We start from the raw sequence: 20,193 nt of genomic DNA, 5'->3' as shown, positions 1-20,193 counted from the left end.
TAATTAGAATAATTCCCTAGGGTGAATTTGTGGATCTCTATCAAATTGATCAGATTAATAATCGATTTTTGTACTTTGCTTATAGATTATCATCATCCATGCTTCGAGGGTTGCAAGCCAATTCTGCGAAACAACATTCAACTAATATCGCTTATCTAGAGGTGAGATCATATTGATATAGTCCATCATCTGGACGATATCTTTTTACAAATACTTAATCTCCATTGTGTTTGATAATAGAAAGAAAAGGTTTTTACTTGTCCTTAACTATTATCCAAATGAAAATTGACGGGCTATCGAATATTTAAGGTTTTTTTTATAAGAACATCCAAAATTTTTGAAGCCTCCGGATGTTCTTAACTTTTTGAGTTTTAAACCTAAAAATGCTCTTATCATGCTCTTATTTTCACCATATGTGAGTATTTTTTACCATTTCCCTAAGAAATAAGGTGTTTTTGAGTCCACAAAGCCTTAAAATGTTCTTAACTTGTTCTTAACATTTTGGCCAGCGAAGCCTTATGTTCTTATGGTTTGTTCTTATTAAAAAAAACAACGTGTATTACAGATTTGTATCACAAATGGAATGATTCTTTCAAGAGCTCCAGAAAGTTCTAAATAATACCAAAAAAAATTCCTTTTAGCGAAGTATATTTCAAAAGAGGCTTTCCCTTCTCAAGATCCTGCATAATTCACCAAAATTCATTTTTTTTAAATTGCTTTGTAAAATCCATTTTCCGTCGACCTTTCTTTGACAACTGAATTCAAAGCATTATAAAAACACATAGGTAACTGTAATTTAGCGAAAGCATTATAAAAACACATAGGTAACTGTAATTTAGCGAAAGCATTATAAAAAACATAGTAACTGAATTTAGCGAAGATTATAAAAACACATAGGTAACTTAATTTAGCGAAAGCATTATAAAACACATAGGTAACTGTAATTTAGCGAAAAGCATTTATAAAACACATAGGTAACTGTAATTTAGCGAAAGCATTATAAAAACACATAGGTAACTGTAATTTAGCGAAAGCATTATAAAAACACATAGGTAACTGTAATTTAGCGAAAGCATTATAAAAACACATAGGTAACTGTAATTTAGCGAAAGCATTATAAAAACACATAGGTAACTGTAATTTAGCGAAAGCATTATAAAAACACATAGGTAACTGTAATTTAGCGAAAGCATTATAAAAACACACTAGCGAAGCATTATAAAAACATAGGTAACTGTAATTTAGCGAAAGCATTATAAAAACACATAGAAAGTAAAGACTGTAATTTAGCGAAAGCATTATAAAAACACATAGGTAACTGTAATTTAGCGAAAGCATTATAAAAACACATAGGTAACTGTAATTTAGCGAAAGCATTATAAAAACACATAGGTAACTGTAATTTAGCGAAAGCATTATAAAAAAACACATAGGTAACTGTTAATTTAGCGAAAGCATTAAAAACACATAGGTAACTATAATTTACGAAAGCATTATAAAAAAAAACATAGGTAACTGTAATTTTAGCAGAAATTGTAACTGTTAATTTAGCGAAAGCATTATAAAAACACATAGGTAACTGTAATTTAGCGAAAGCATTATAAAAACACATAGGTAACTGTAATTTAGCGACCGTAGTAAACTGTAAACTCTTTTCAGCAAAAAAACCGTTTGCGAATTTCCTTCGGCTTTGGGCTTTTTGGACCTACCCCGGTGGAGGTCCTATAAATTAACCTTTGTCCGTTCGTTCGCCTGTTCGTTCGTCTGTTCGTTATTAGCTTTCCTCATGATTGGCTCGTTAGTTTTTTCTGATTTTTTGCACAAAGATGCACAACTATAAACCCTCGAATGTGACGGAGCCCGATTTTCAAAAAAAAAAAATTTGGGGGGCAAATTTGGGCCAAAAAACGGCTAAAAAACGGGTTTTTTGGACTTTGTGAAAAATTAGGTCGTTAATTTTTTCTGATTTTTTGCATGAAAGTAGGGTACCATCGTAGGTAAAAGATGGCTTAAGCGAATTTTTGCAAAAAAATTTTGTTGGCTCAAAAAACGCATGTTTATCTATAAGAATCACTATTAATAAGCATACATCAATGTTCTTAGTCAAATTACTCAATTTTTTTTATGAGATAGATGTTTTTTTTTGCTCATGAGGGCTTACTTTTAAAGAATATATGTGTTTAGACATGAAATTTTGGTTGTTTGGCCTGTTTTTATAGAAAAACTGGCGAAATTCGATATTTTTTTATAAGCACACTATCAATTACTTAGGCATTAGCGTTTCTCGAGATTTGCTCTTTCATTCTTTATGATTTTTTGCACAAAGATGCACAACTATAAACCCTCGAATGTGACGGAGCCCGATTTTCAAAAAAAAAAATTGGGGGGGCAAATTTGGGCCAAAAAACGGCTAAAAAACGGGTTTTTTGGACTTTGTGAAAAATTAGGTCGTTAATTTTTTCTGATTTTTTGCATGAAAGTAGGGTACCATCGTAGGTAAAAAATGGCTTAAGCGAATTTTTGCAAAAAAATTTTGTTGGCTCAAAAAACGCATGTTTATCTATAAGAATCACTATTAATAAGCATACATCAATGTTCTTAGTCAAATTACTCAATTTTTTTTATGAGATAGATGTTTTTTTTGCTCGTGAGGGCTTACTTTTAAAGAATATATGTGTTTAGACATGAAATTTTGGTTGTTTGGCCTGTTTTTATAGAAAAACTGGCGAAATTCGATATTTTTTTATAAGCACACTATCAATTACTTAGGCATTAGCGTTTCTCGAGATTTGCTCTTTCATTCTTTATGATTTTTTGCACAAAGATGCATAACTATAAACCCTCGAATGTGACGGAGCTAGATTTTTGGAGAAAAAAATTTTGGGGTAAATTTCAGATAAAAAACGGATAAAAAAAGGGTTTTTTGGACTTATTATTTTCTGACTTTTTGCATGAAAGTAGGTAAAACATGGCTTCAGCAGATTTTCGTAAAAAAAGAATTTTTCAGCTCAAAAAACGCATATTTATCTATAAGAATCACTGTAAGCATACATCAATGTTCTTAAAATTACTGAATTTTTTGATGAGATGTTTTTTTGCACTCGAAGTCTTGAATATGAAAGAATTCTTCAAGAGTATGAAATTTTGGTTTCTAAACGTGTTTTTTTATAAGAAACAAACGACTAATTTTAATAGATCGTCACTATTTGTGTTCTGAATGATTGTTTAATGGTCATGCTTATGTAGATATCAATTATATATGTATTAAATGCATAACCAGGTAGGTCCATAAAAGTATCACTTGTTTCTTAGATATTGATTCGTCTTAGGCTATAACATAGTCTACCGTTTACAGTGCACAAGGTTGTGGGTTCAACCACCAACCGGGTCATACGGGTCAAAGATTCCCAAAATGTGATGCCTCTCTGCATGATGCTCAGCAATTAAGAGAAGGATCAAAACTAAGTGGAGCAATCCAGGGAGAAAGAATGGCGCTCTCCCCTACCTTCGGGTAGATAGCTATCGAAAGAGGAGCCTTCAGGTCACCTCCGACTGTGATCGCACACTTACTAACTTATAAAAAGAAATTTTTCAATTTATAGGAACAACTGTGTACGTCACTAGCCCTGGAATCAGCAGAAGAATATCATTTCTGGTTCTTGAATTATGTTCGTTGTATCGTACAAAACGGTTCGTATAAAACTGCCAGACGCGTCAGTGTTATCGACAAAAATATGGAGTTTTTTTTTAACCTTGGCTCAAAATTTGCAAAACGGATTTCAAATTTCGAACTTCGTTTTCAATTTTGACAAGATTACCTTTGAAGATTCTAACGAATATACACAGTTGATGCTCTCTAATTCGGATAATTCTACTTTTCGATACGCTCTATTATTCGATAATATTCGAAAGAAAACTCTACCTTATTCGATTAAAATCCAATTTTCCTTAAAAATCGAAAATAGTCACGAATATAGTACTTACTGCTACGAAAGAAAGTTAAAAGTTTTGTATAGAATTTGTGTTCCGTCTTGGAATTTTGTTTCTGGAAGGGCTTGTACCTCTTACAATGAATCGTGACCCCTGAAAGAAAACAACTAATTTAATTTTGTTTTTTGATTCTGATTTAGACGAGGAAACACGATTACGGGAGCTCTGTGAGGATTTGATTGGCACGTCTGCATGTAACGAAAGCTCAAGAAATAAGAAAAAACACAACAGAATTCTGGTAGGAGTAGTGTTTATTATTAGTATTTATTTCCCATCGGGGGGGGGTGTAGGGCAGAGTGTTTCTCACGTTTATCGCTTCGTAGTACACTCTGTGCGCATTGTCTGTTTGATGAAAAAATTCCCGTACTGAGACCTTTGCGATGAGGTATGATTAATAAATATCAAGACTTCTCTCATCGTCTCCCCTCTCTCACCAATACTCCATCGCAGCGGTCGGTTTGAAAAATATCAAATGAGAAAAGACAATGACAACAGAACCTACGGCAATTAATTTTGAAATTAGCCGTGGATACTGGGTCTGTGTACAGACAAGGGGAAGGGGCCCTGCCTTCAAGACCGGGTACTTAATGTCATTGAAAGGTAACTGTTTAGTAGTTGATTTTTACCGAGATTAGGGCTTTGAAAGGTGAAATACTCTTCTTCGAAAAACTCTTCGTTTTCTTCTTCATTTAATTTTTCATTTCAATTTTTCGATTTTTAAATTCTAAAACGGTAGGTTTAACAGGACATATTAAAAAAGTTATACATTAATCTTTTTAAAATGCAGAAGTTGCCATTTAAGTTGGTATAAAATCGAAAAATTGTCCAGAGCCCTTAACTTTATAGTTTTTTTTGCTTCAAAGGGTGATAATTTTTTTATTTAAAAAACTGATGAGTGGTGCTATCGAAAAGTGCTTTTTGATAGACTAGATGACGTGTCGTGCTTGTTTTTGGGTTAATATTCATTGTGTTTAACTATTGAAGTGTTTTAACTATATTGTTATCAAGCTTGATTGAGTTCTTGACGTAATTCCTGAAAGACTGTGACTTTATAGAGTCAAATTTAAAACTAGGTACCAATCTAGATCAAATATTCGAAAAGAAATTGGTAGGACCACCAAAGTGTTATATTTTTTCATTTTTTGGTAATGTCACTTTTCCAAAGAATTCCTAAAGCAACTAGGTACTACTACATCAAAAAAGGTGTAAAAATGTTATCCCTATAACCTCTAATCGGTGCGTAGTTATAATTGAGCTTGTCCACTGTTTCTGAAAACGTGAACGCTTTGTAATGCTGTAAGGTAATGTTTGATTTTTTCTCGTCTTCAGGTTTTCGATAAAAGAGATTTGCTGAAAGACATTCTACCAATAATCGGTAGGGAGTTATTATCTGGGGAGGGAGGGTATGTCCGGCGGTTAAGGGTATGTTTTTCAAAATATCAGAAATGGGTGGAAATTTCATTAAGTCTAGGAAAAATTGCAAATTTTTGCTCAAAAGTCTTGATTTTTTTGCTCTAAAAGAGTTTAAAATTTGAAAAAATGCACTGTAAGGGTAGGAATTTCACCGATTATTTTCTGCACTGTAAGGTTGCGATTCATAAAGCCAATTTTCTCGCCGCACATACCGTCAGTTGGTAAACCCACTGCCCTCCCCCCGGATATCTGTTTCTTCACAAAAAAAATTTATTACAATTACATACAAGTCGATGAGCGTCGATGAAATCCTTAATTTTTTAAAATTTGATTCTTGAATTTTATAGTAAGAGAAATGAATTATTTTATGAAATTAGCCGAAATATATTTTCCATTGAAGTATTGTCTCGTTGGTTGGAAAAAGAAGAAGAAAACAAAACTAATTCTTTTTGTCATGTTTAAATTTTTATCTCAAACAACATTATGGGCTACTTAGGAGAAAAGCAGCAAAGAAATTGACTATAACAACATGCTCCCTTTGAATAATTCTGTTTTGATTTTTAATTTTCAGCGACAAATCTTAGACTTCAACGCTTGCATAGCGAAATGCAACAACTTCTTGATGCTAAATGAAAAGGATGTTTCAGTACTGGTGAAGTTACAAAATCCATAAAATCTCGATTGATTGGATCGATATGGCAAATTTCTAAAACACAAGGAGAATGTAGCTTAGGATCCTTCTCTTGGAAAATCAAGGCTGGACTAAAAATGTTGGTTTACCGTCAGCCAACCGACTCTTCTCTAAACTTGTTGACCTAAAAACTTAGATTGCTATTTCGACAAAGAGAAGTTCTTTTCTTCAAAAATTACAAAATGTGGACAAAAATTCCATGAACGACCAATATAAAAGCATTTTCTGACCGACCGACCCACCCACCCACCCACCCACCTCCAAAATCTAGAGTCGGGTGACGGCAAACCAAGAATTCTTTGAGTCCAGCCCAATAACAAGCGGTTATGCAGCTGTGTAGCAGAAGCAACCTCTATAATGAAGAATGTAGCCCTTATAAACTGATCATTGCATCAATGACACATAAAACTGCAGTGGTATTGGGTCAAGAAAAAGTACTGTTACTTTTAATGAAGAAAACTTTATCAACCATACGAGAACTAAAGTAAAATTATGATGAAACAGTTGATGCTGCATTGGGCCTTTCCCGAAAATTTTTGTACATGGGGGTTGGATGATATATTTGATATTTTGTCCGGGGGGTAGTGAAAAATCTGCAAAATTTGCCTTGTTTCAGGGGCAAACTTTTTCTGATTAGGGAAGATTTTAAATGTCAAAATTCACAATGTCCGGGCCATTTTGTATCCTCCACACCCCCCATATTCAATTTTTTTCTGGAAGAGCCCATTTTAAATAGTTGGTATACTACCATCTTACCGATGACTTAGAGTTTGTGTGCATAGTCTCCTGTTTAGTGCAACAGCCTTTGAAAGTCCTAGAATAGTTTTTTCATGAATTATTATGAATGCAGCGATTGCCTCGTTTTGAAACCATTGCCAAGGTGATTGAATCCCTTTAGTCTACAAATGTCACTTCTTGGGAATCAACTTACCATAGCAATATTTTGAAAACGAAGTAAGCGTTGCTCGTGACGTAATTTATAAAAAGGTATATTACATCTTGGAATTTAAGGAAAGTGGGCCCAAGTTATGTCTGAAATTTTTATAGATCTTGTACATAATATTTAAAGTTTTGTATTTTGCTGGAAAGTATCCGGGAAAACTATGGAGACCCAAATTGATGACAGTCCTACTTTTAAGTAGGGGGTGGCATTCCGGGCTCCCCCATGCCGTCGACCGGCTTCAATATATATAAATATCGATGCTATGGTATAGGAAAATGGTACTTGATGCCTCTCTGCTTTATACCTATGGGAACTTATTTTGGCGGATTTGGTGAATTTAGACGAAATTCGCCAAAGTTAGTTCCCGCCAAAATTAAATATTTTGCTCACTCGCCAAAATAAGTTCCCGCCAAAATTAAAAAACTTTTAGGATATTTGCTGCCCGCCAAAATTAGTTCCCTTCAGATACTGGGCAATTAAGAGAAAAATAAAGGCTAAATGGAGCAATCCAGGGGGAAAGATTGGCACCCACCCCTATCTTCGGATAATAGCTATCGAAAGAGGAGCATTTGGGTCGCCTCCAACTGCAGTTACAGACTTACTTTACTTATATGTAAATGTAAATTTTGTATGATATTTTTTTCACTTCAATTTGGAGTTTTTGGAACGTATTCCTTTTTATATTATATTAACATTAATTAGAAAATTGTAAAGAATAGAGGCTACTTTTTGGCCAATTGCATTACGATAAGATTAGATAAGAAATTGTTAAAGAAAGATCATTCAAAAGGACTTTTCAGAATTTTCAGAAATTATCTTTTACTTCTTTTTAGAACATCTCAGAACTATACCGCACCTCGAGCGCCCGGGCGGGGGGGGGGGTAAGTCAAGCAAATTGACCGACGGGTATGTGCGGCGAATAAGGGTATGTTTTTCAAAATATCAGAAATGCACTGTAAGGGTGGACTTTTGATAAATGCACTGTATGGGTGGAAATTTTAGCAAATCTAGGAAAAAATTTTGCTTAAAAATCTTGATTTCTTTTGCTCTAAAAGAGTTTAAAATTTGGAAAAATGCAATGTAAGGGTATGAATTTCACTGATTTTTTTCTGCACTGTAAGGGTACGATTCTAAAAGCCAATTTTTTCCCGCACATACCGTCAATTGGTAAACCCACTGTGTGTGCCCTATTTTCGATGACGGATTGAATCTGCGAAATCTAGCGATTTCTCTGTTTTCGAGTGGTTTTGGTACATTTTTGCATGAAGGTAATAAAGATAGATGGAGAGTCAATGCCTTTTGTTCTATTCTGATTTATCATCGGAAGCAAGCAGCTGTTTGGTTGCTTTGGGAATAAGATGATTAATTTTGGGTGTACTCGTGGGAATATTTAAGATGAATGAAAAGACATTACATTTTTATTAACAAGTATATTGAAATATAATGGCCTTGTCACGAAAAATTGAAAAAAACTTCACATAATAAGCACAATACTCCAAACTTCTAGGGGAAGCTGCCCATAAAGCCATCGATAGATTTAAAAAAGAATTACGTGTTACGATTAGGAACCTTGTATCGATCATTTTGTCAGAGTAAGAAAACCACTGCCCACTTAGGCGTGAAGATTTTAAGATAAGAAACTTTCAATGATAATGTGATGCGACTCTCAATGTTCACAAAATACCAGCCCAAAAATATACCCTTCAAAATCAATATATTCTTTTATCCTTAAATCAGTTGAAACTATTTCGAATCGCATTTTAACTAAGATTTCTCGCAAAATTAAGTTTTTCAAAATAAACGGACCAGCCTCTTTCTGTTCTTATAAAGTTATAAATTGATGTTTTTTGCTTCCAATGATGGTACATCAAAGAAAAGCCGCTTTGAATAGATTTATAAAAGATTTCAACGACCATTCTCGGGTAACTTATGGCATGTCTGAAAAACTGAAAATTACCATAATTTTTAGATCGCATTAGTCGACAAAAAATGACTGAACATGAAGGATACTATGATGAAGTTTCTAACCTGATGTGTAACCTAATTGTTTTTTCGCTGATTATCGCGAAAAACCGTAAAAACTGATTATGACGTCATAAGCGATGACGTCATAAAAAACTAAAAATTGAATTTCTCAAAAATGTGGTTCATCCAATTTATTCAAACTTTCACCAAAGATGTATCTCGCTAAAGTTGATCATTTGAAAGAAGAAATGTTTCAAAATTTTCATGACGTCAGCAGAAATTAGAAAAATAGGAAAAATCCAATTTTTTGCTGACGTAATCAGAATTTCGAAAAAATTTTTTTTCAAATGATCGACTTTAGTGAGATACATCTTTGGGTGAAAGTTTGAAGACGATTGGATAAACAACCCTTGAGAAATTTTCAATTTTCATCAATACGTTTTCTCTCCAGCCAGTTCTATATTTTGTTATTACCTAGTCCTTCATGATTTTTGGAAAGGGCTGGCGGTAAATTTTCTGAATTTTTTTTCAATCCGCCATTTTTGTGCGAAATTCACGCGGACCTCCGCGTGTTTTCTGAGCTTACACTTTTTAGAATTTATTTTCCATCAGTGTACGAATTGCGGTCATTTTTCTCTTTATTTACTTCTCACAAAATAGACGCTTCGCCTCCCTTTTTGGATACAGAACAAATCCTTAAGGAGATAACCCTTTCCGCCGTAGGAATCGCCGTAGTAGTTCGAAATTTTGCCCATGTGAAGGACCCGACACAAGACACAAGATCAACTTCCATTATGGCGTCCCCATCAGAGAGTGGCAACTGGGGCGAAGATGGAACTTTCTATGATAACTTCGAAAGTGGAAGTGGAAGTGGAAGGTATGAATTATAAAAATTTTGACTTCACAATTAGTAAAACTAATTCACCATGATTTATTGCATACACATTAATGCTGGTGGAGGAATGGCTGTTCAATTCATGGGGAGATTTCATTATAATATGTGACTGTGTCTAAGCTCTTCAGTATATCACCTAGCCTGGAGATCCTTGCTATGATTTCTTCTTTTATGTCACTTTTTATAAGTTTCCCAATTCCTTTGGGTAGTTGAAAATTAGACAGGAGGGGGGGCAGTCCTGTATTTTTATTATAAACTGATGTATGCAGGATGGGTTTGGGCTGCAAGACAGATTTCTGCCTCAAAAATTTAAATTTAAATTTAGCACTGTCCTCACTTACTAAAATTTACCGTAAGTTGGTCTAATCTCGACATCCATCCAAGTCTTCTAATTTCGACACCCTTCTAGCAACTCCAGAAGATTTTTCAAATTTTTTATTTTTTTTTCAAAACCTATCCTACCTTGTAGAGCTTTGAAAAAGAAAGAAAATGAGGGGTCATAGGATTCCAGAGGATAAGTAGTTGTAAAGATATTCAAATTTTAGTGTCAACAATTTGACTAAAAATGTCAAACAAAAGGTTAGGAAAATAGCTTGGAAAAATTCGAAAAATGTGACAAAAAAGAAAAAAAATATATTTCCCAGTCATGCTTCTTTAATTTTGCATATCTCTTTTCTAGGGTATCTAGAGACCTGAAATTTGGAGGTAGAATTCTTTGATGGTGTTAGAATATTATTATATAAAAATATTGGTAAAATATTTAGTATATTTATGAAAATAACAAAAGATATATCTTTTTTTGAAAAAAGAAGACATTGCATTGTTTTATTTTGTTTTTGAAGAAAAGTAGCTTGGAAAAGGTTGAAATGAGTCAAAAAAGGTGGTAGGACCCATTTTCAAGGGGCCTCTGGAAATGGAGGAACAAAAAGTTATAAGTAAAGTGGTAAAGAATAAGTTTTTCGGCAGAAATATAAACTTTTTTTGGGACATTCTCATGCTAAAGAAGCAAAAAAAGTGAAAAAAACTACATGAAAATGAAAGAACTAAAATTAACGAATGCGATTTTTGAATAGACCTTTTTTCAAAGAGGCCACCCTGTTGAATATTTATGTAGTCCAGCAGAAAAACAATGATAAAACCATACATAATTATTACAATATGCATGATACAGTAATTATGCATGGCTCTATCATTGTTTTTATGGCCGGACTACATAATTATTCAACAGGACGTCCTCTTTGAAAAAAGGTCTATTCCTCACCCTTTTTCTGATAAACATACAAAGTTTCAGCCTTCAACAACAATTTCCTCCATTTCCAGAAACATTTGTTCATCGATAGTTGCAAATTCTTTTTCTCCCATCGGAAGACAATTAAAAAATGTTGCAAAAACGTTCGGCACTTTACCAATTTGCCGTTATATACCACTCGAAAGCTAAGATCAGGGGCTTTCTTTTAGTAAAAACCAGAACGCTTTAGTATACATAGAAAAAAAGTTAGAAGGGTTCAAAGTTCACGGAAAAATGAAACATTTGGTTTGACGTCAACGATAGTTGCCTGACTTCTGGAGTTGCTAACCCTTCTTTAGAAGATAGGAATAATATGAAAGTTGGAAGCGGTGACTCTTACCACCAGTCAGGGCCTCCTTGGTCTTTTATAACATTATTTCGGATAGAATAAAAACATACCTGAACAACACAACCAAACCTTCTGTCTTGCGTTTACTCTTTCTTTCCCAACAACTTTCGTTTTTGGTTATGTAGGTTTTAAAATCCACAAGTAATGAACCTCTTATAGCTTTATCTGAATAAATCTGGTTAAAAGCCTTCTGTCAGGTTTCACTCTGTATGTTTTTTATCCACGAGGTGAACCGGTTTCCCTTATTTCCTGATAATTAAAAATTGGAACTTTCCCGTGGGCGCGATTGGGCGTAGCGCCATTGCAAAATATTTTTCGTGAAATTTTTACCGTATTCTAACGCTAATATAATCTAGATAGGAAACAAATATTAAATTTGATTTTTTTTTTTTTTCATAATTCTAAATTTCACGATAAAAGAACTATTTACAAATTATTTTCTTTAACAGGCGTTGAATCAAAATTGACATATTTAATGATGTCATAATCAGCCCTGTGAACTCAGACAAAATCATATCGGTCCGTGCCGACCAAAACCGGCCATTTTGCCGACCTAGAGGTCATTTAGGGTTGGCAAAGCCGTCCTAAGTAGCTTGTTTAGGTCGGCAAAGACAATAAATTTCCTACAGTTAGTTTAACTATCCTTAATAATTGTGTTAATAAGTTTTATGTTTTATAAAGAGAATGGAATGAGGCTCGATTATCATGTGTTATCAAATGATAACACAATTAGATTAACCTAACAAATAATATTTTTCCTCTTTAGGTCAGCTTTGCCGACCCAAAACATTTCTTTTCTCGGCACGCCCGACCCAAAACATTTCTTTTCTCGGCACGCCGACCTAGAGTGTAAATTACGTCGGCAAATAAAAGCCGACTTCAGCTCAAGTTACGTCAGCTTTCAGGTCGGCATTGCCGAATGCCGACCTGGATTCACAGGGCTGCATAATCAATGCCTTGCATATTTTGTCAACGCCGTGCATATTTTTTCCTTGTCATTGGATAAATACCAGTAAAATATACAAGATGAGTAAACATGAATTTATCGCCCGCGAGCACAGCTTAGCTAAGCGCACCTCTCTTATTCATTATCTAAGAATTGAAGCGGGCAAAGATTACCGCGCAGGCTAATAGCGGACAAAGGTTATTTGAAGATATTTTCAGTTATAATTCGAGGTAGAACAAACTAAACATAGAAAGGGGGTATTTTTAGTGTTCTATACGATGATCAGTATTTTTTTTGAATTCTTTGTTTAGATTTTTCTACCCAGCCCAGTTATATGTACACGCGCGACCTGTTGCTACGACGTTTGTTTGATATCGAAAGCGAAACCAAAATAATTTTGCACACACTGCCGTTTGCGTAATATAAAAAAAATGAAAGGAGGCCCTGACTGCTTACCACTAAGCAAAGAAAAATAGTTTCAACCTTTCTATTATTTTCAGCTCTAGAAAAGGGTGACAAATTTAGACGAGGGATGTTGACATTAGACCAAGTTACGGTAGTTTATATACATATTTAAAAAATAATGGAGATAATTTCCAAACTTTTTTCGGAAAGTTGCTGGAATTAATTATCTCCGTACAGTAATCATAATCAACAGAATAGCAGCACTTCACAAAAAGAGACTGACCCTTAGCAAAAACATCTGGCCATTTGTTTTGGCTAAAATTGTTTTATAAAATAGCAAAGCGAACAAATACTTAGGTATATAAAAGGAGGAAAAGAAATGGAATTGACATTTGTCACGGAATAAACTCTCAAAAATCGATATTTCTGGTGAAATTTCTTTACGTCACAAGCTCTAACCCCCCCCCACCCCTTTGCGTCAATTTTGACGTTAGTCGTGGGAAGAATCGATATGTGAGTGACCCCTTCAGAGTGCAGAAAGGGGCTGATCCCCCCTTGCTAAATGATCCCTCAAGAAGGGGGCTTCTTGGCATCCCCCCAACCTTTAAAAATGCCTATCCTCCAAGGGTTTTGCACTAAATTTTGGAAAATACCGGGTGACCCACGAAAAAGTTCAAACGTTTCCCGACGTCTTGAGGCCGAACAAATGTCCCAAATTGCTTGGAGTTTTGATATTTAGAAAGTAGATATCCTAACTTAAAATTTGAGCTATCACTTTTTAAATTTGACCAACTTGTTCTCTACTTATGAGCTTTTAAAGTCAAAATTCACATAGATCAATGTTTTTAGCCATATTATTATTTTTATTATTTTTTTTATTAGATGGAAATGTCATGGTGGAGGGATTGAGTTTTCTAAAAACACTTATTATTTTTTTGGCTGAAAAACGAATCTTTATCTATAAGAATCACTATTTATAAGCATAGATCAATGTTCTTAGCCAAATTATCATTTCATTAATATTTTTTCTAAACAAAGAAAATGTCAACTTAGAGCGCAATGGTTTGAGTTTTCTAAAAACACTTATTATTTTTTTGGCTGAAACCGAATCTTTATCTATAAGAATCACTATTTATAAGCATAGATCGATGTTCTTAGCCAAATTATTATTTTTATTATTATTATTATTTCTAAAAGGAGAAAATGTCACGGTAGAGTGCGATGGTTTGAGTTTTCTGTAAACCTTATTTATTAAGCTGTGCATTTTCTGATAGTGGATTGTTTTTATAAAGAAAAGCGTTTAATAGCTTTTTTTATTTCTTTTTCAAAAGTATTTTTCAATTGTGTTGATAGTTTCTCCCAATAGATATGCTTTCATTTTTCTTTATTTTTTTGTATTTTGACCAGTTGTGTCGTATGTGTTTCATTGTTTCAATGTTCATTGATTAGTTTGATAACCAGGTAGGTCCATAAAAGTATCACTTGTTATTTAAGTAAGTGAGGACAGCAGCGCTAAATTCAAATTTCCTCAGATTTTCTACTGTTAATTTTTTGAGGCTGAAATTTCCGCATCACAGCTCGGGGGGGGGGGGGGGGGGTCGGTACTAAGTTGTGGGGGCCAGTGCCAGGTGGTGGTCTGATAAGGTAAGTAAAAAACAACTTAGTAAATGGTACTAAGTGGTGGTCCTAATTGAATGAAACATTTTTGCAACTTTGTATCAAGGGACTAAATGGTGGTCTCAATACCAAATATGAGGCATCAAGTTAGTATCTGGTACTCAAAATCCTGAAAAATAACAAAATTTCTTACTATAGGCAGTCTATATTTATTTCTTACCATTTTATTAGGATGTTTTACGTTTATTGTTTATTAAACTTTTGTTTTTTTGTTTTCCCCTGGGTGTTATCATAGTAGGCCTGATTGGTGTAATTATCGTGCAGATTTAGAACAAAGCACCAAATTTGGACCAGACATGCCTCTAATAGTCTGTGGATCGATATTAGAAGGGCAGCCCAGAAAAATTTTAAGGGTTGCCCTTATTTCTGGACCCATTTATTGAAAACCTAAGGTAAAGCCCATAAGCTAATTTTTTAGGGAAATTTCAAACTCATTTTAGGCCAAAACCAATTAAACTTTTTCAACAAGTGAGTACTAAGCTTTATAGAATCTAAAGACTCTTGGAAAACTATGTAGAAGACGCAAGTATGGCCGATTTCTGTACTGAACGGGAGTTATTTGATGAAGAAGTGTTGGTTTCCCCCTCATTTTGGTCATTTTGGAATCGCATATGTACTTATGAATATGCCCAGGTTGAGATTGAGGTTGAGATTGTTTGGACAAATGAGTCGGGTTTATCGAAATTGGATGTTAAATTTTTTACAGCTCCAATTTCTACAATAAATTTTGAATAAGATAGTATATGGTAAAGGGATGAGGTTTTTCAAAATGATGGACTATTTAAGGATGTAATTACATGCTTACCACCAATTCAGCTCAATTCCAATTAGCAAAATTCCTGTAATTGCACCCTCAAAATCTTAGAAGTGTGTAGTATGAATAAGAAGATTTATCAGACTGTAAGTAAGGGGTACACAGCTGCAATCACTAAAATTTTGGTAAAAACAGTCTTTTTGGTGGAAAAACTCTAGAAAAAGTGCCCTTTTTGACCAACACTTGACACTGCCCTGCCTTTCTAAAATCTTGCCTTTTCATTAGCCCTCCCCCGTCTTTGAAAATTGCTTGGACTGGGCCCCTCTTCATTCACTCCATTTGCTATACCTGGGAGATCGAATGCTGAGGTGGAGCGCCACACCTACTCTCAGCTCCCACTAACTTACCGCTTGGATCAGTTTACCCAATCTGCGCTGAGTTGACGGTGACCAGGGATCAAACCCACAAACCTTAGATTGTAAGGCAAATGCTCTACCGACTGAGCTACTTGGCCACTGAATAGTTCCTAACTAGTTCTAATAATGTTCTTAAAACGAATAACGATTGGTACAATATTCATTCATTGTCTTTTTATGTTTGAATAAAACATCATGTAGAATGTTGAACAAATCGCCAAAAAGAAATTCCAGCAGACAAACCTTTTTTGTTGCTCTATTGCCCCTGTGTCACCCCTCGTTGACATCAGCAAGCAACCATTATGACCAACCGTTAACTCTCTTGAAAAATTTCAAATCACACTATAGCTTGAACATGGTGCTGTCTGAAAATTGGTGGTTTTTATATAATATATTTTGTAGACAGGCCAGAAAACTCTGATTTTGTCATTCTGTGAATCTCCATTGTTATCTGTTTCAGGTCAGATCGAGATTTTGATAATTTCGGGGGTGGATACGGAGGTGGACGTAGAGGGCGTGGTGGAAGAGGTGGCCGTGATCGAGGTGATCGAGGTGGCAGAGGCGGTGGTGGATACAACAACAGAGGCGGTGGTGGTGGAGGTATCAAAGTTTCAATAATCTATCTTTTTTAATAACCCATATATTTAGCTTCAAAACTTATTCTACAAGTCAATTTTTCGAATCTTCAGGGCTTTTGAAACAAGGAATTGAGTGTCCTCTCTCAAATTAAGAAAGATTTTCTGCAATGAATTAGTGTGGTTTAGATTTGTATACCCTTAGTTTGAATTATTTATTTAGGTTACTACCAAGGAGGTGGTGGTGACAGGGATGCTGCGCCGATTCCAGAAGAACCACCTTTCACAGCGTATGTAGGAAACCTTCCTTATCAATGTGTCCAAGGAGATGTGGACCAAATCTTTGCAGAGCTCAAGGTTCGTAGTTTATGACTTAATTTAATACTCAGTTGATCCAATCTTTGATCTAATCACTGTCACTTTCTCGCGTAAAAACTATGTTAACAGCCTTTTCAATGCTCTAATCGTGGTGAATTTATTAATTGTTTACTGTTGAAATTGCGTTGTAAACCTGTTGTAATCTTGTACTATTTTAGGTGCGAAACATCAAACTGATACGTGATCGTGAAACTGACAAATTCAAAGGTTTGTGTGTACCCCTATCAAAAGTTCCAATCAAAATATAGTTTAAGTGTTAGGGTAAGGGTTTATAAATGAGTGATCATAGGAGTCATAAATGTAGAAGTCCTAGATTATGAGGCAGAGTGAAAATGCCCGCTCTTATCTTACTTGACCGTTATTTTTTTATGTCAGCTACAACGCATAAAGGAGTGATTATAGGAAAGTCTCTAAGAGATTCTCTAAAGGACCTCCTAATATTCTTAACCCTTGAAACTACAATCAAGCCTTTATTCAAAAATAAAATGATGATGTAAGCTGATGTAAGTAATATGAAAATTTATTTTTAGGATTCGCATACGTAGAGTTTGACGACAAAGAATCGCTGATAAAAGCATTAGAGTTCGACCAAGCACAATTTGGTGATCGAAACTTGAAAGTAAACGTTTCCCGCAACAATAGACGCGGTGGCGGAAGGGGCGGTCGTGGCGGTGGCGACGGTGAGATTTTATTTTGTAACCTTAGCATAGCACGAACTATCGATATGACCCAGACTGAATAGTTTTTTTTACTTTACAAATCAAGGGTTCGAAGTTAACAGTGCTTTCGAAAAAAGCTGTCAAAAACAACTTCTTTTTCTATAGATCGTGGTGGTCGTGGCGGACGAGGACGTGGCAGCGGCGGCGGATTTGGTGGCGGTGGATTCGGTGGCGGTGATCGATATAATAATGAGTTCCCCCGTGATGGAGGTAAACATTCAAACTATTTTACTGAGTATTTTATAAAAACTAGACTAAAAACTACTAGACAGTAGTAACTGGTAGTCACTCATAACTTTTATGAAGATTAGTCATTTTCCCACCGATTTTTCATTAAAATAAGATTATCGCAATCTGCCTTATTCATAACAAGGGTTGCGACGTCTGCCAGAAATGTCTTGAATTAGGTTAAAGGCTGGAAATGTCTGGAAAGTCTGGAAAAAGTCTGGAATTGGCATAAATGTCTGGAAAAAATATGGAATTTGAAGGAAATAGTCCTGAATGAAGCCTAGTAAACTTTCCGGAAATAGTAAACTTTTATCCTGGTATTTGAAATTCCCTAAAATTTCTGCTCGCTTCGCTCGCACCCAATCCAGCTCAATCTTTAAGTCAAGTTCATGCTGAAATTTTTCATTCCCTTCTATTCATACAATCTGGTCTTTCAAATGACGTTAAGGAAAAACTGAAACCTTCCCAATGGATAAAATGTCTGGAAATTTTGTGGCATTTTCAGGTAAAAAATCTGGAAAAACATGACTTTTGAGACTAAAAGTCTGGAATTTTGAACTTGGAAAACCTGTAGCAACCCTGATAACGTAACTATAACGATTAAGTTGTTGTTGTAGAAAGGTTGATTATCGCTCTTTGTCTGTTTCAGGTTTCGGTGGTGGTCGCCGTGGTGGACGTGATGGCGGACGTGATGGTGGACGTGGTGATGGTGGTGATTTTCATCGAAATGATCGACGTGGCCCGCCTCCCTCTATGGAAGAATTCAGCTCCGGTGATCCAGGTACTTTTCTTTCACATGCACTTAGATTTTGGGGTCTGAGACACGCAGTGTATTTTGGGTTTTGTCGTTGTCGCTAGAATGAATCTATTTTAGGAATTCTTCTTTCCCCTTTGTATTAACTTGTTCCTTCTTTTATACAGATGATCTCAAGAATCGTCCGAGAATTAAGCTTGCACCAAGAACAGTCCGAGATCCCGTCAACGACGTAGCCGATAAGACGCAACAGTTGAGTATATTCGGTGGTGCAAAACCGCGCGATGAAGTGAAATACGAGCAGAAAGTTTACGAGAAACAAGCTGACGAGAAACTCAAACAATGAGATGGATTCGAGTTTATCATGAGAAATTTATAGAAACATTTTTTAAACATATCGCGCTCTTCAGCTCGAATGGGTTTTTCTTGAGTTTTTTACAGAATAATTTCTTCTTAGAGGAAGGGACATTTCTAGAAGAAATTCATGTTGGTTTATGATAAGAGGAAATGATCGAGGGTAGATACAATTTTTATAATCGTTACCCCATACAATGGAAAAAGACAACAAATTAAATTTTTATTGAGTTCGGAATTTTTCTCCTAGCACAAAACGAAATTATTGATATTTATGAAACTTTTAGTAATTTTTTTTGGATTTTGGAATAAACAAAATACCTAAAAGTGAATCAAGTGTGTAGTTGATAATTTCTAACCGGATTCTGAAAAATGTCCGTCTGATAGACCTTTTCATAACATTACAAACATCACTTGCCTTGTTTCGAAATTATTGCCATGGTGATTAACTCCCAGCGGATTTGATCAAAACTGCTTCCTATTCATAAAAAATCATTTATGTCTCCAGAGACATAATCACCATGGTAATTGTTTGAATACGAGGCAAGTTTCGTTCGTGACGTAATTTATGAAAAGGTCTATTGTGTGTTTGCTCCAAACATGGTGGGGCAGACCTGTGCAGACTTCAAAATAGATTGATTTTGCTAAGTGATCAACACATCTGGAGTGATTCTTAGAAATATCTCTAGTTTTAGGAAGAAAGCATGAATAATTGTACGAGAAAGCTCATACAAAAGTTTCAAAATGATGATTCGTTCACTATCATATGAACGATAGCTTTTCTACAAACACTTAATTTTGAAAGTTCAACGAATATCCGCTGAAAATAAACGTACTGGCTAAAAGTATCGTCATGGCTTTGGATAACTGGGTGTCTCATAAAGTTAATTAATAAAAAAATTCTTTTAGAAGTGCTCAAACACGATAAAAAATTCACTTCAAAGAGAAACTTTTCTTCTAAAAGCTTAGAGTGAAAGTAATATTTTCGAAGAAGAGGAAGATTACATGAGTCTAGATAATAACCTTATAGAGCTGACAAAACGTTTATATGTAGAACTTCAAATTTGCATAGCTGGTTTCAGCTTCACGATGGATGACACGCAGCGATAAGTCAGTAAAGAATTCTTATTCAGCACGGTCAATTTGCCCCCGCCCCTAAAAAAATATTTATTGTTGGAAAAAATCGGATACGTATGTGTATGTGTTTTAATTTCAGTATCTTTCACAATATTATTAAAAGATGAAGAAAAAACTCGTCAGAAAAATTTCACTTTTATTCCATGGACACATTTCTTTCTACAGGCAGCTTTTGATGAATAGCCTTCGTGTTGCCAACTCTTTCCACATCCACTCCCGATGCACAATCCTTGCACTGAGTCCATTGTTGTCAAGGTCGTCATTGCCAACAACAAAATAAAAACTAAACCACAGAACTTCATCTCCTAAAATTAAA

At 34.9% G+C, this 20,193-nt stretch overlaps 1 protein-coding gene across 2 annotated transcripts in view; it reads left to right on the top strand.

The window, feature by feature from the left end:
* Positions 1-19,072, top strand: part of LOC136822927 (protein HIRA-like) — a 52,607-nt gene extending 33,535 nt beyond the window's left edge. For both annotated transcript variants that reach the window (XM_067079232.1, XM_067079231.1), the window contains exons 25-36: positions 86-161; positions 3,603-3,690; positions 4,131-4,228; positions 5,320-5,365; positions 9,726-9,879; positions 16,193-16,332; positions 16,531-16,664; positions 16,844-16,892; positions 17,216-17,365; positions 17,510-17,614; positions 18,282-18,413; positions 18,554-19,072. In XM_067079232.1, coding sequence (XP_066935333.1) covers positions 86-161; positions 3,603-3,690; positions 4,131-4,228; positions 5,320-5,365; positions 9,726-9,879; positions 16,193-16,332; positions 16,531-16,664; positions 16,844-16,892; positions 17,216-17,365; positions 17,510-17,614; positions 18,282-18,413; positions 18,554-18,732 — 1,351 coding nt within the window. In that variant the 3' untranslated portion in view covers positions 18,733-19,072. The remainder of the gene's footprint in view (positions 1-85; positions 162-3,602; positions 3,691-4,130; positions 4,229-5,319; positions 5,366-9,725; positions 9,880-16,192; positions 16,333-16,530; positions 16,665-16,843; positions 16,893-17,215; positions 17,366-17,509; positions 17,615-18,281; positions 18,414-18,553) is intronic.
* The last annotated feature ends 1,121 nt before the right edge of the window (positions 19,073-20,193 follow it).

This window comes from Clytia hemisphaerica, unplaced genomic scaffold, assembly GCF_902728285.1.
Source record: "Clytia hemisphaerica strain Z4C2 unplaced genomic scaffold, Clytia hemisphaerica genome assembly, whole genome shotgun sequence".
Classification (NCBI taxonomy): Eukaryota; Metazoa; Cnidaria; class Hydrozoa; order Leptothecata; family Clytiidae; genus Clytia; species Clytia hemisphaerica.
Note: the sequence above shows the minus strand (reverse complement) of the source record. Positions and strands in the feature narration are given on the sequence as shown.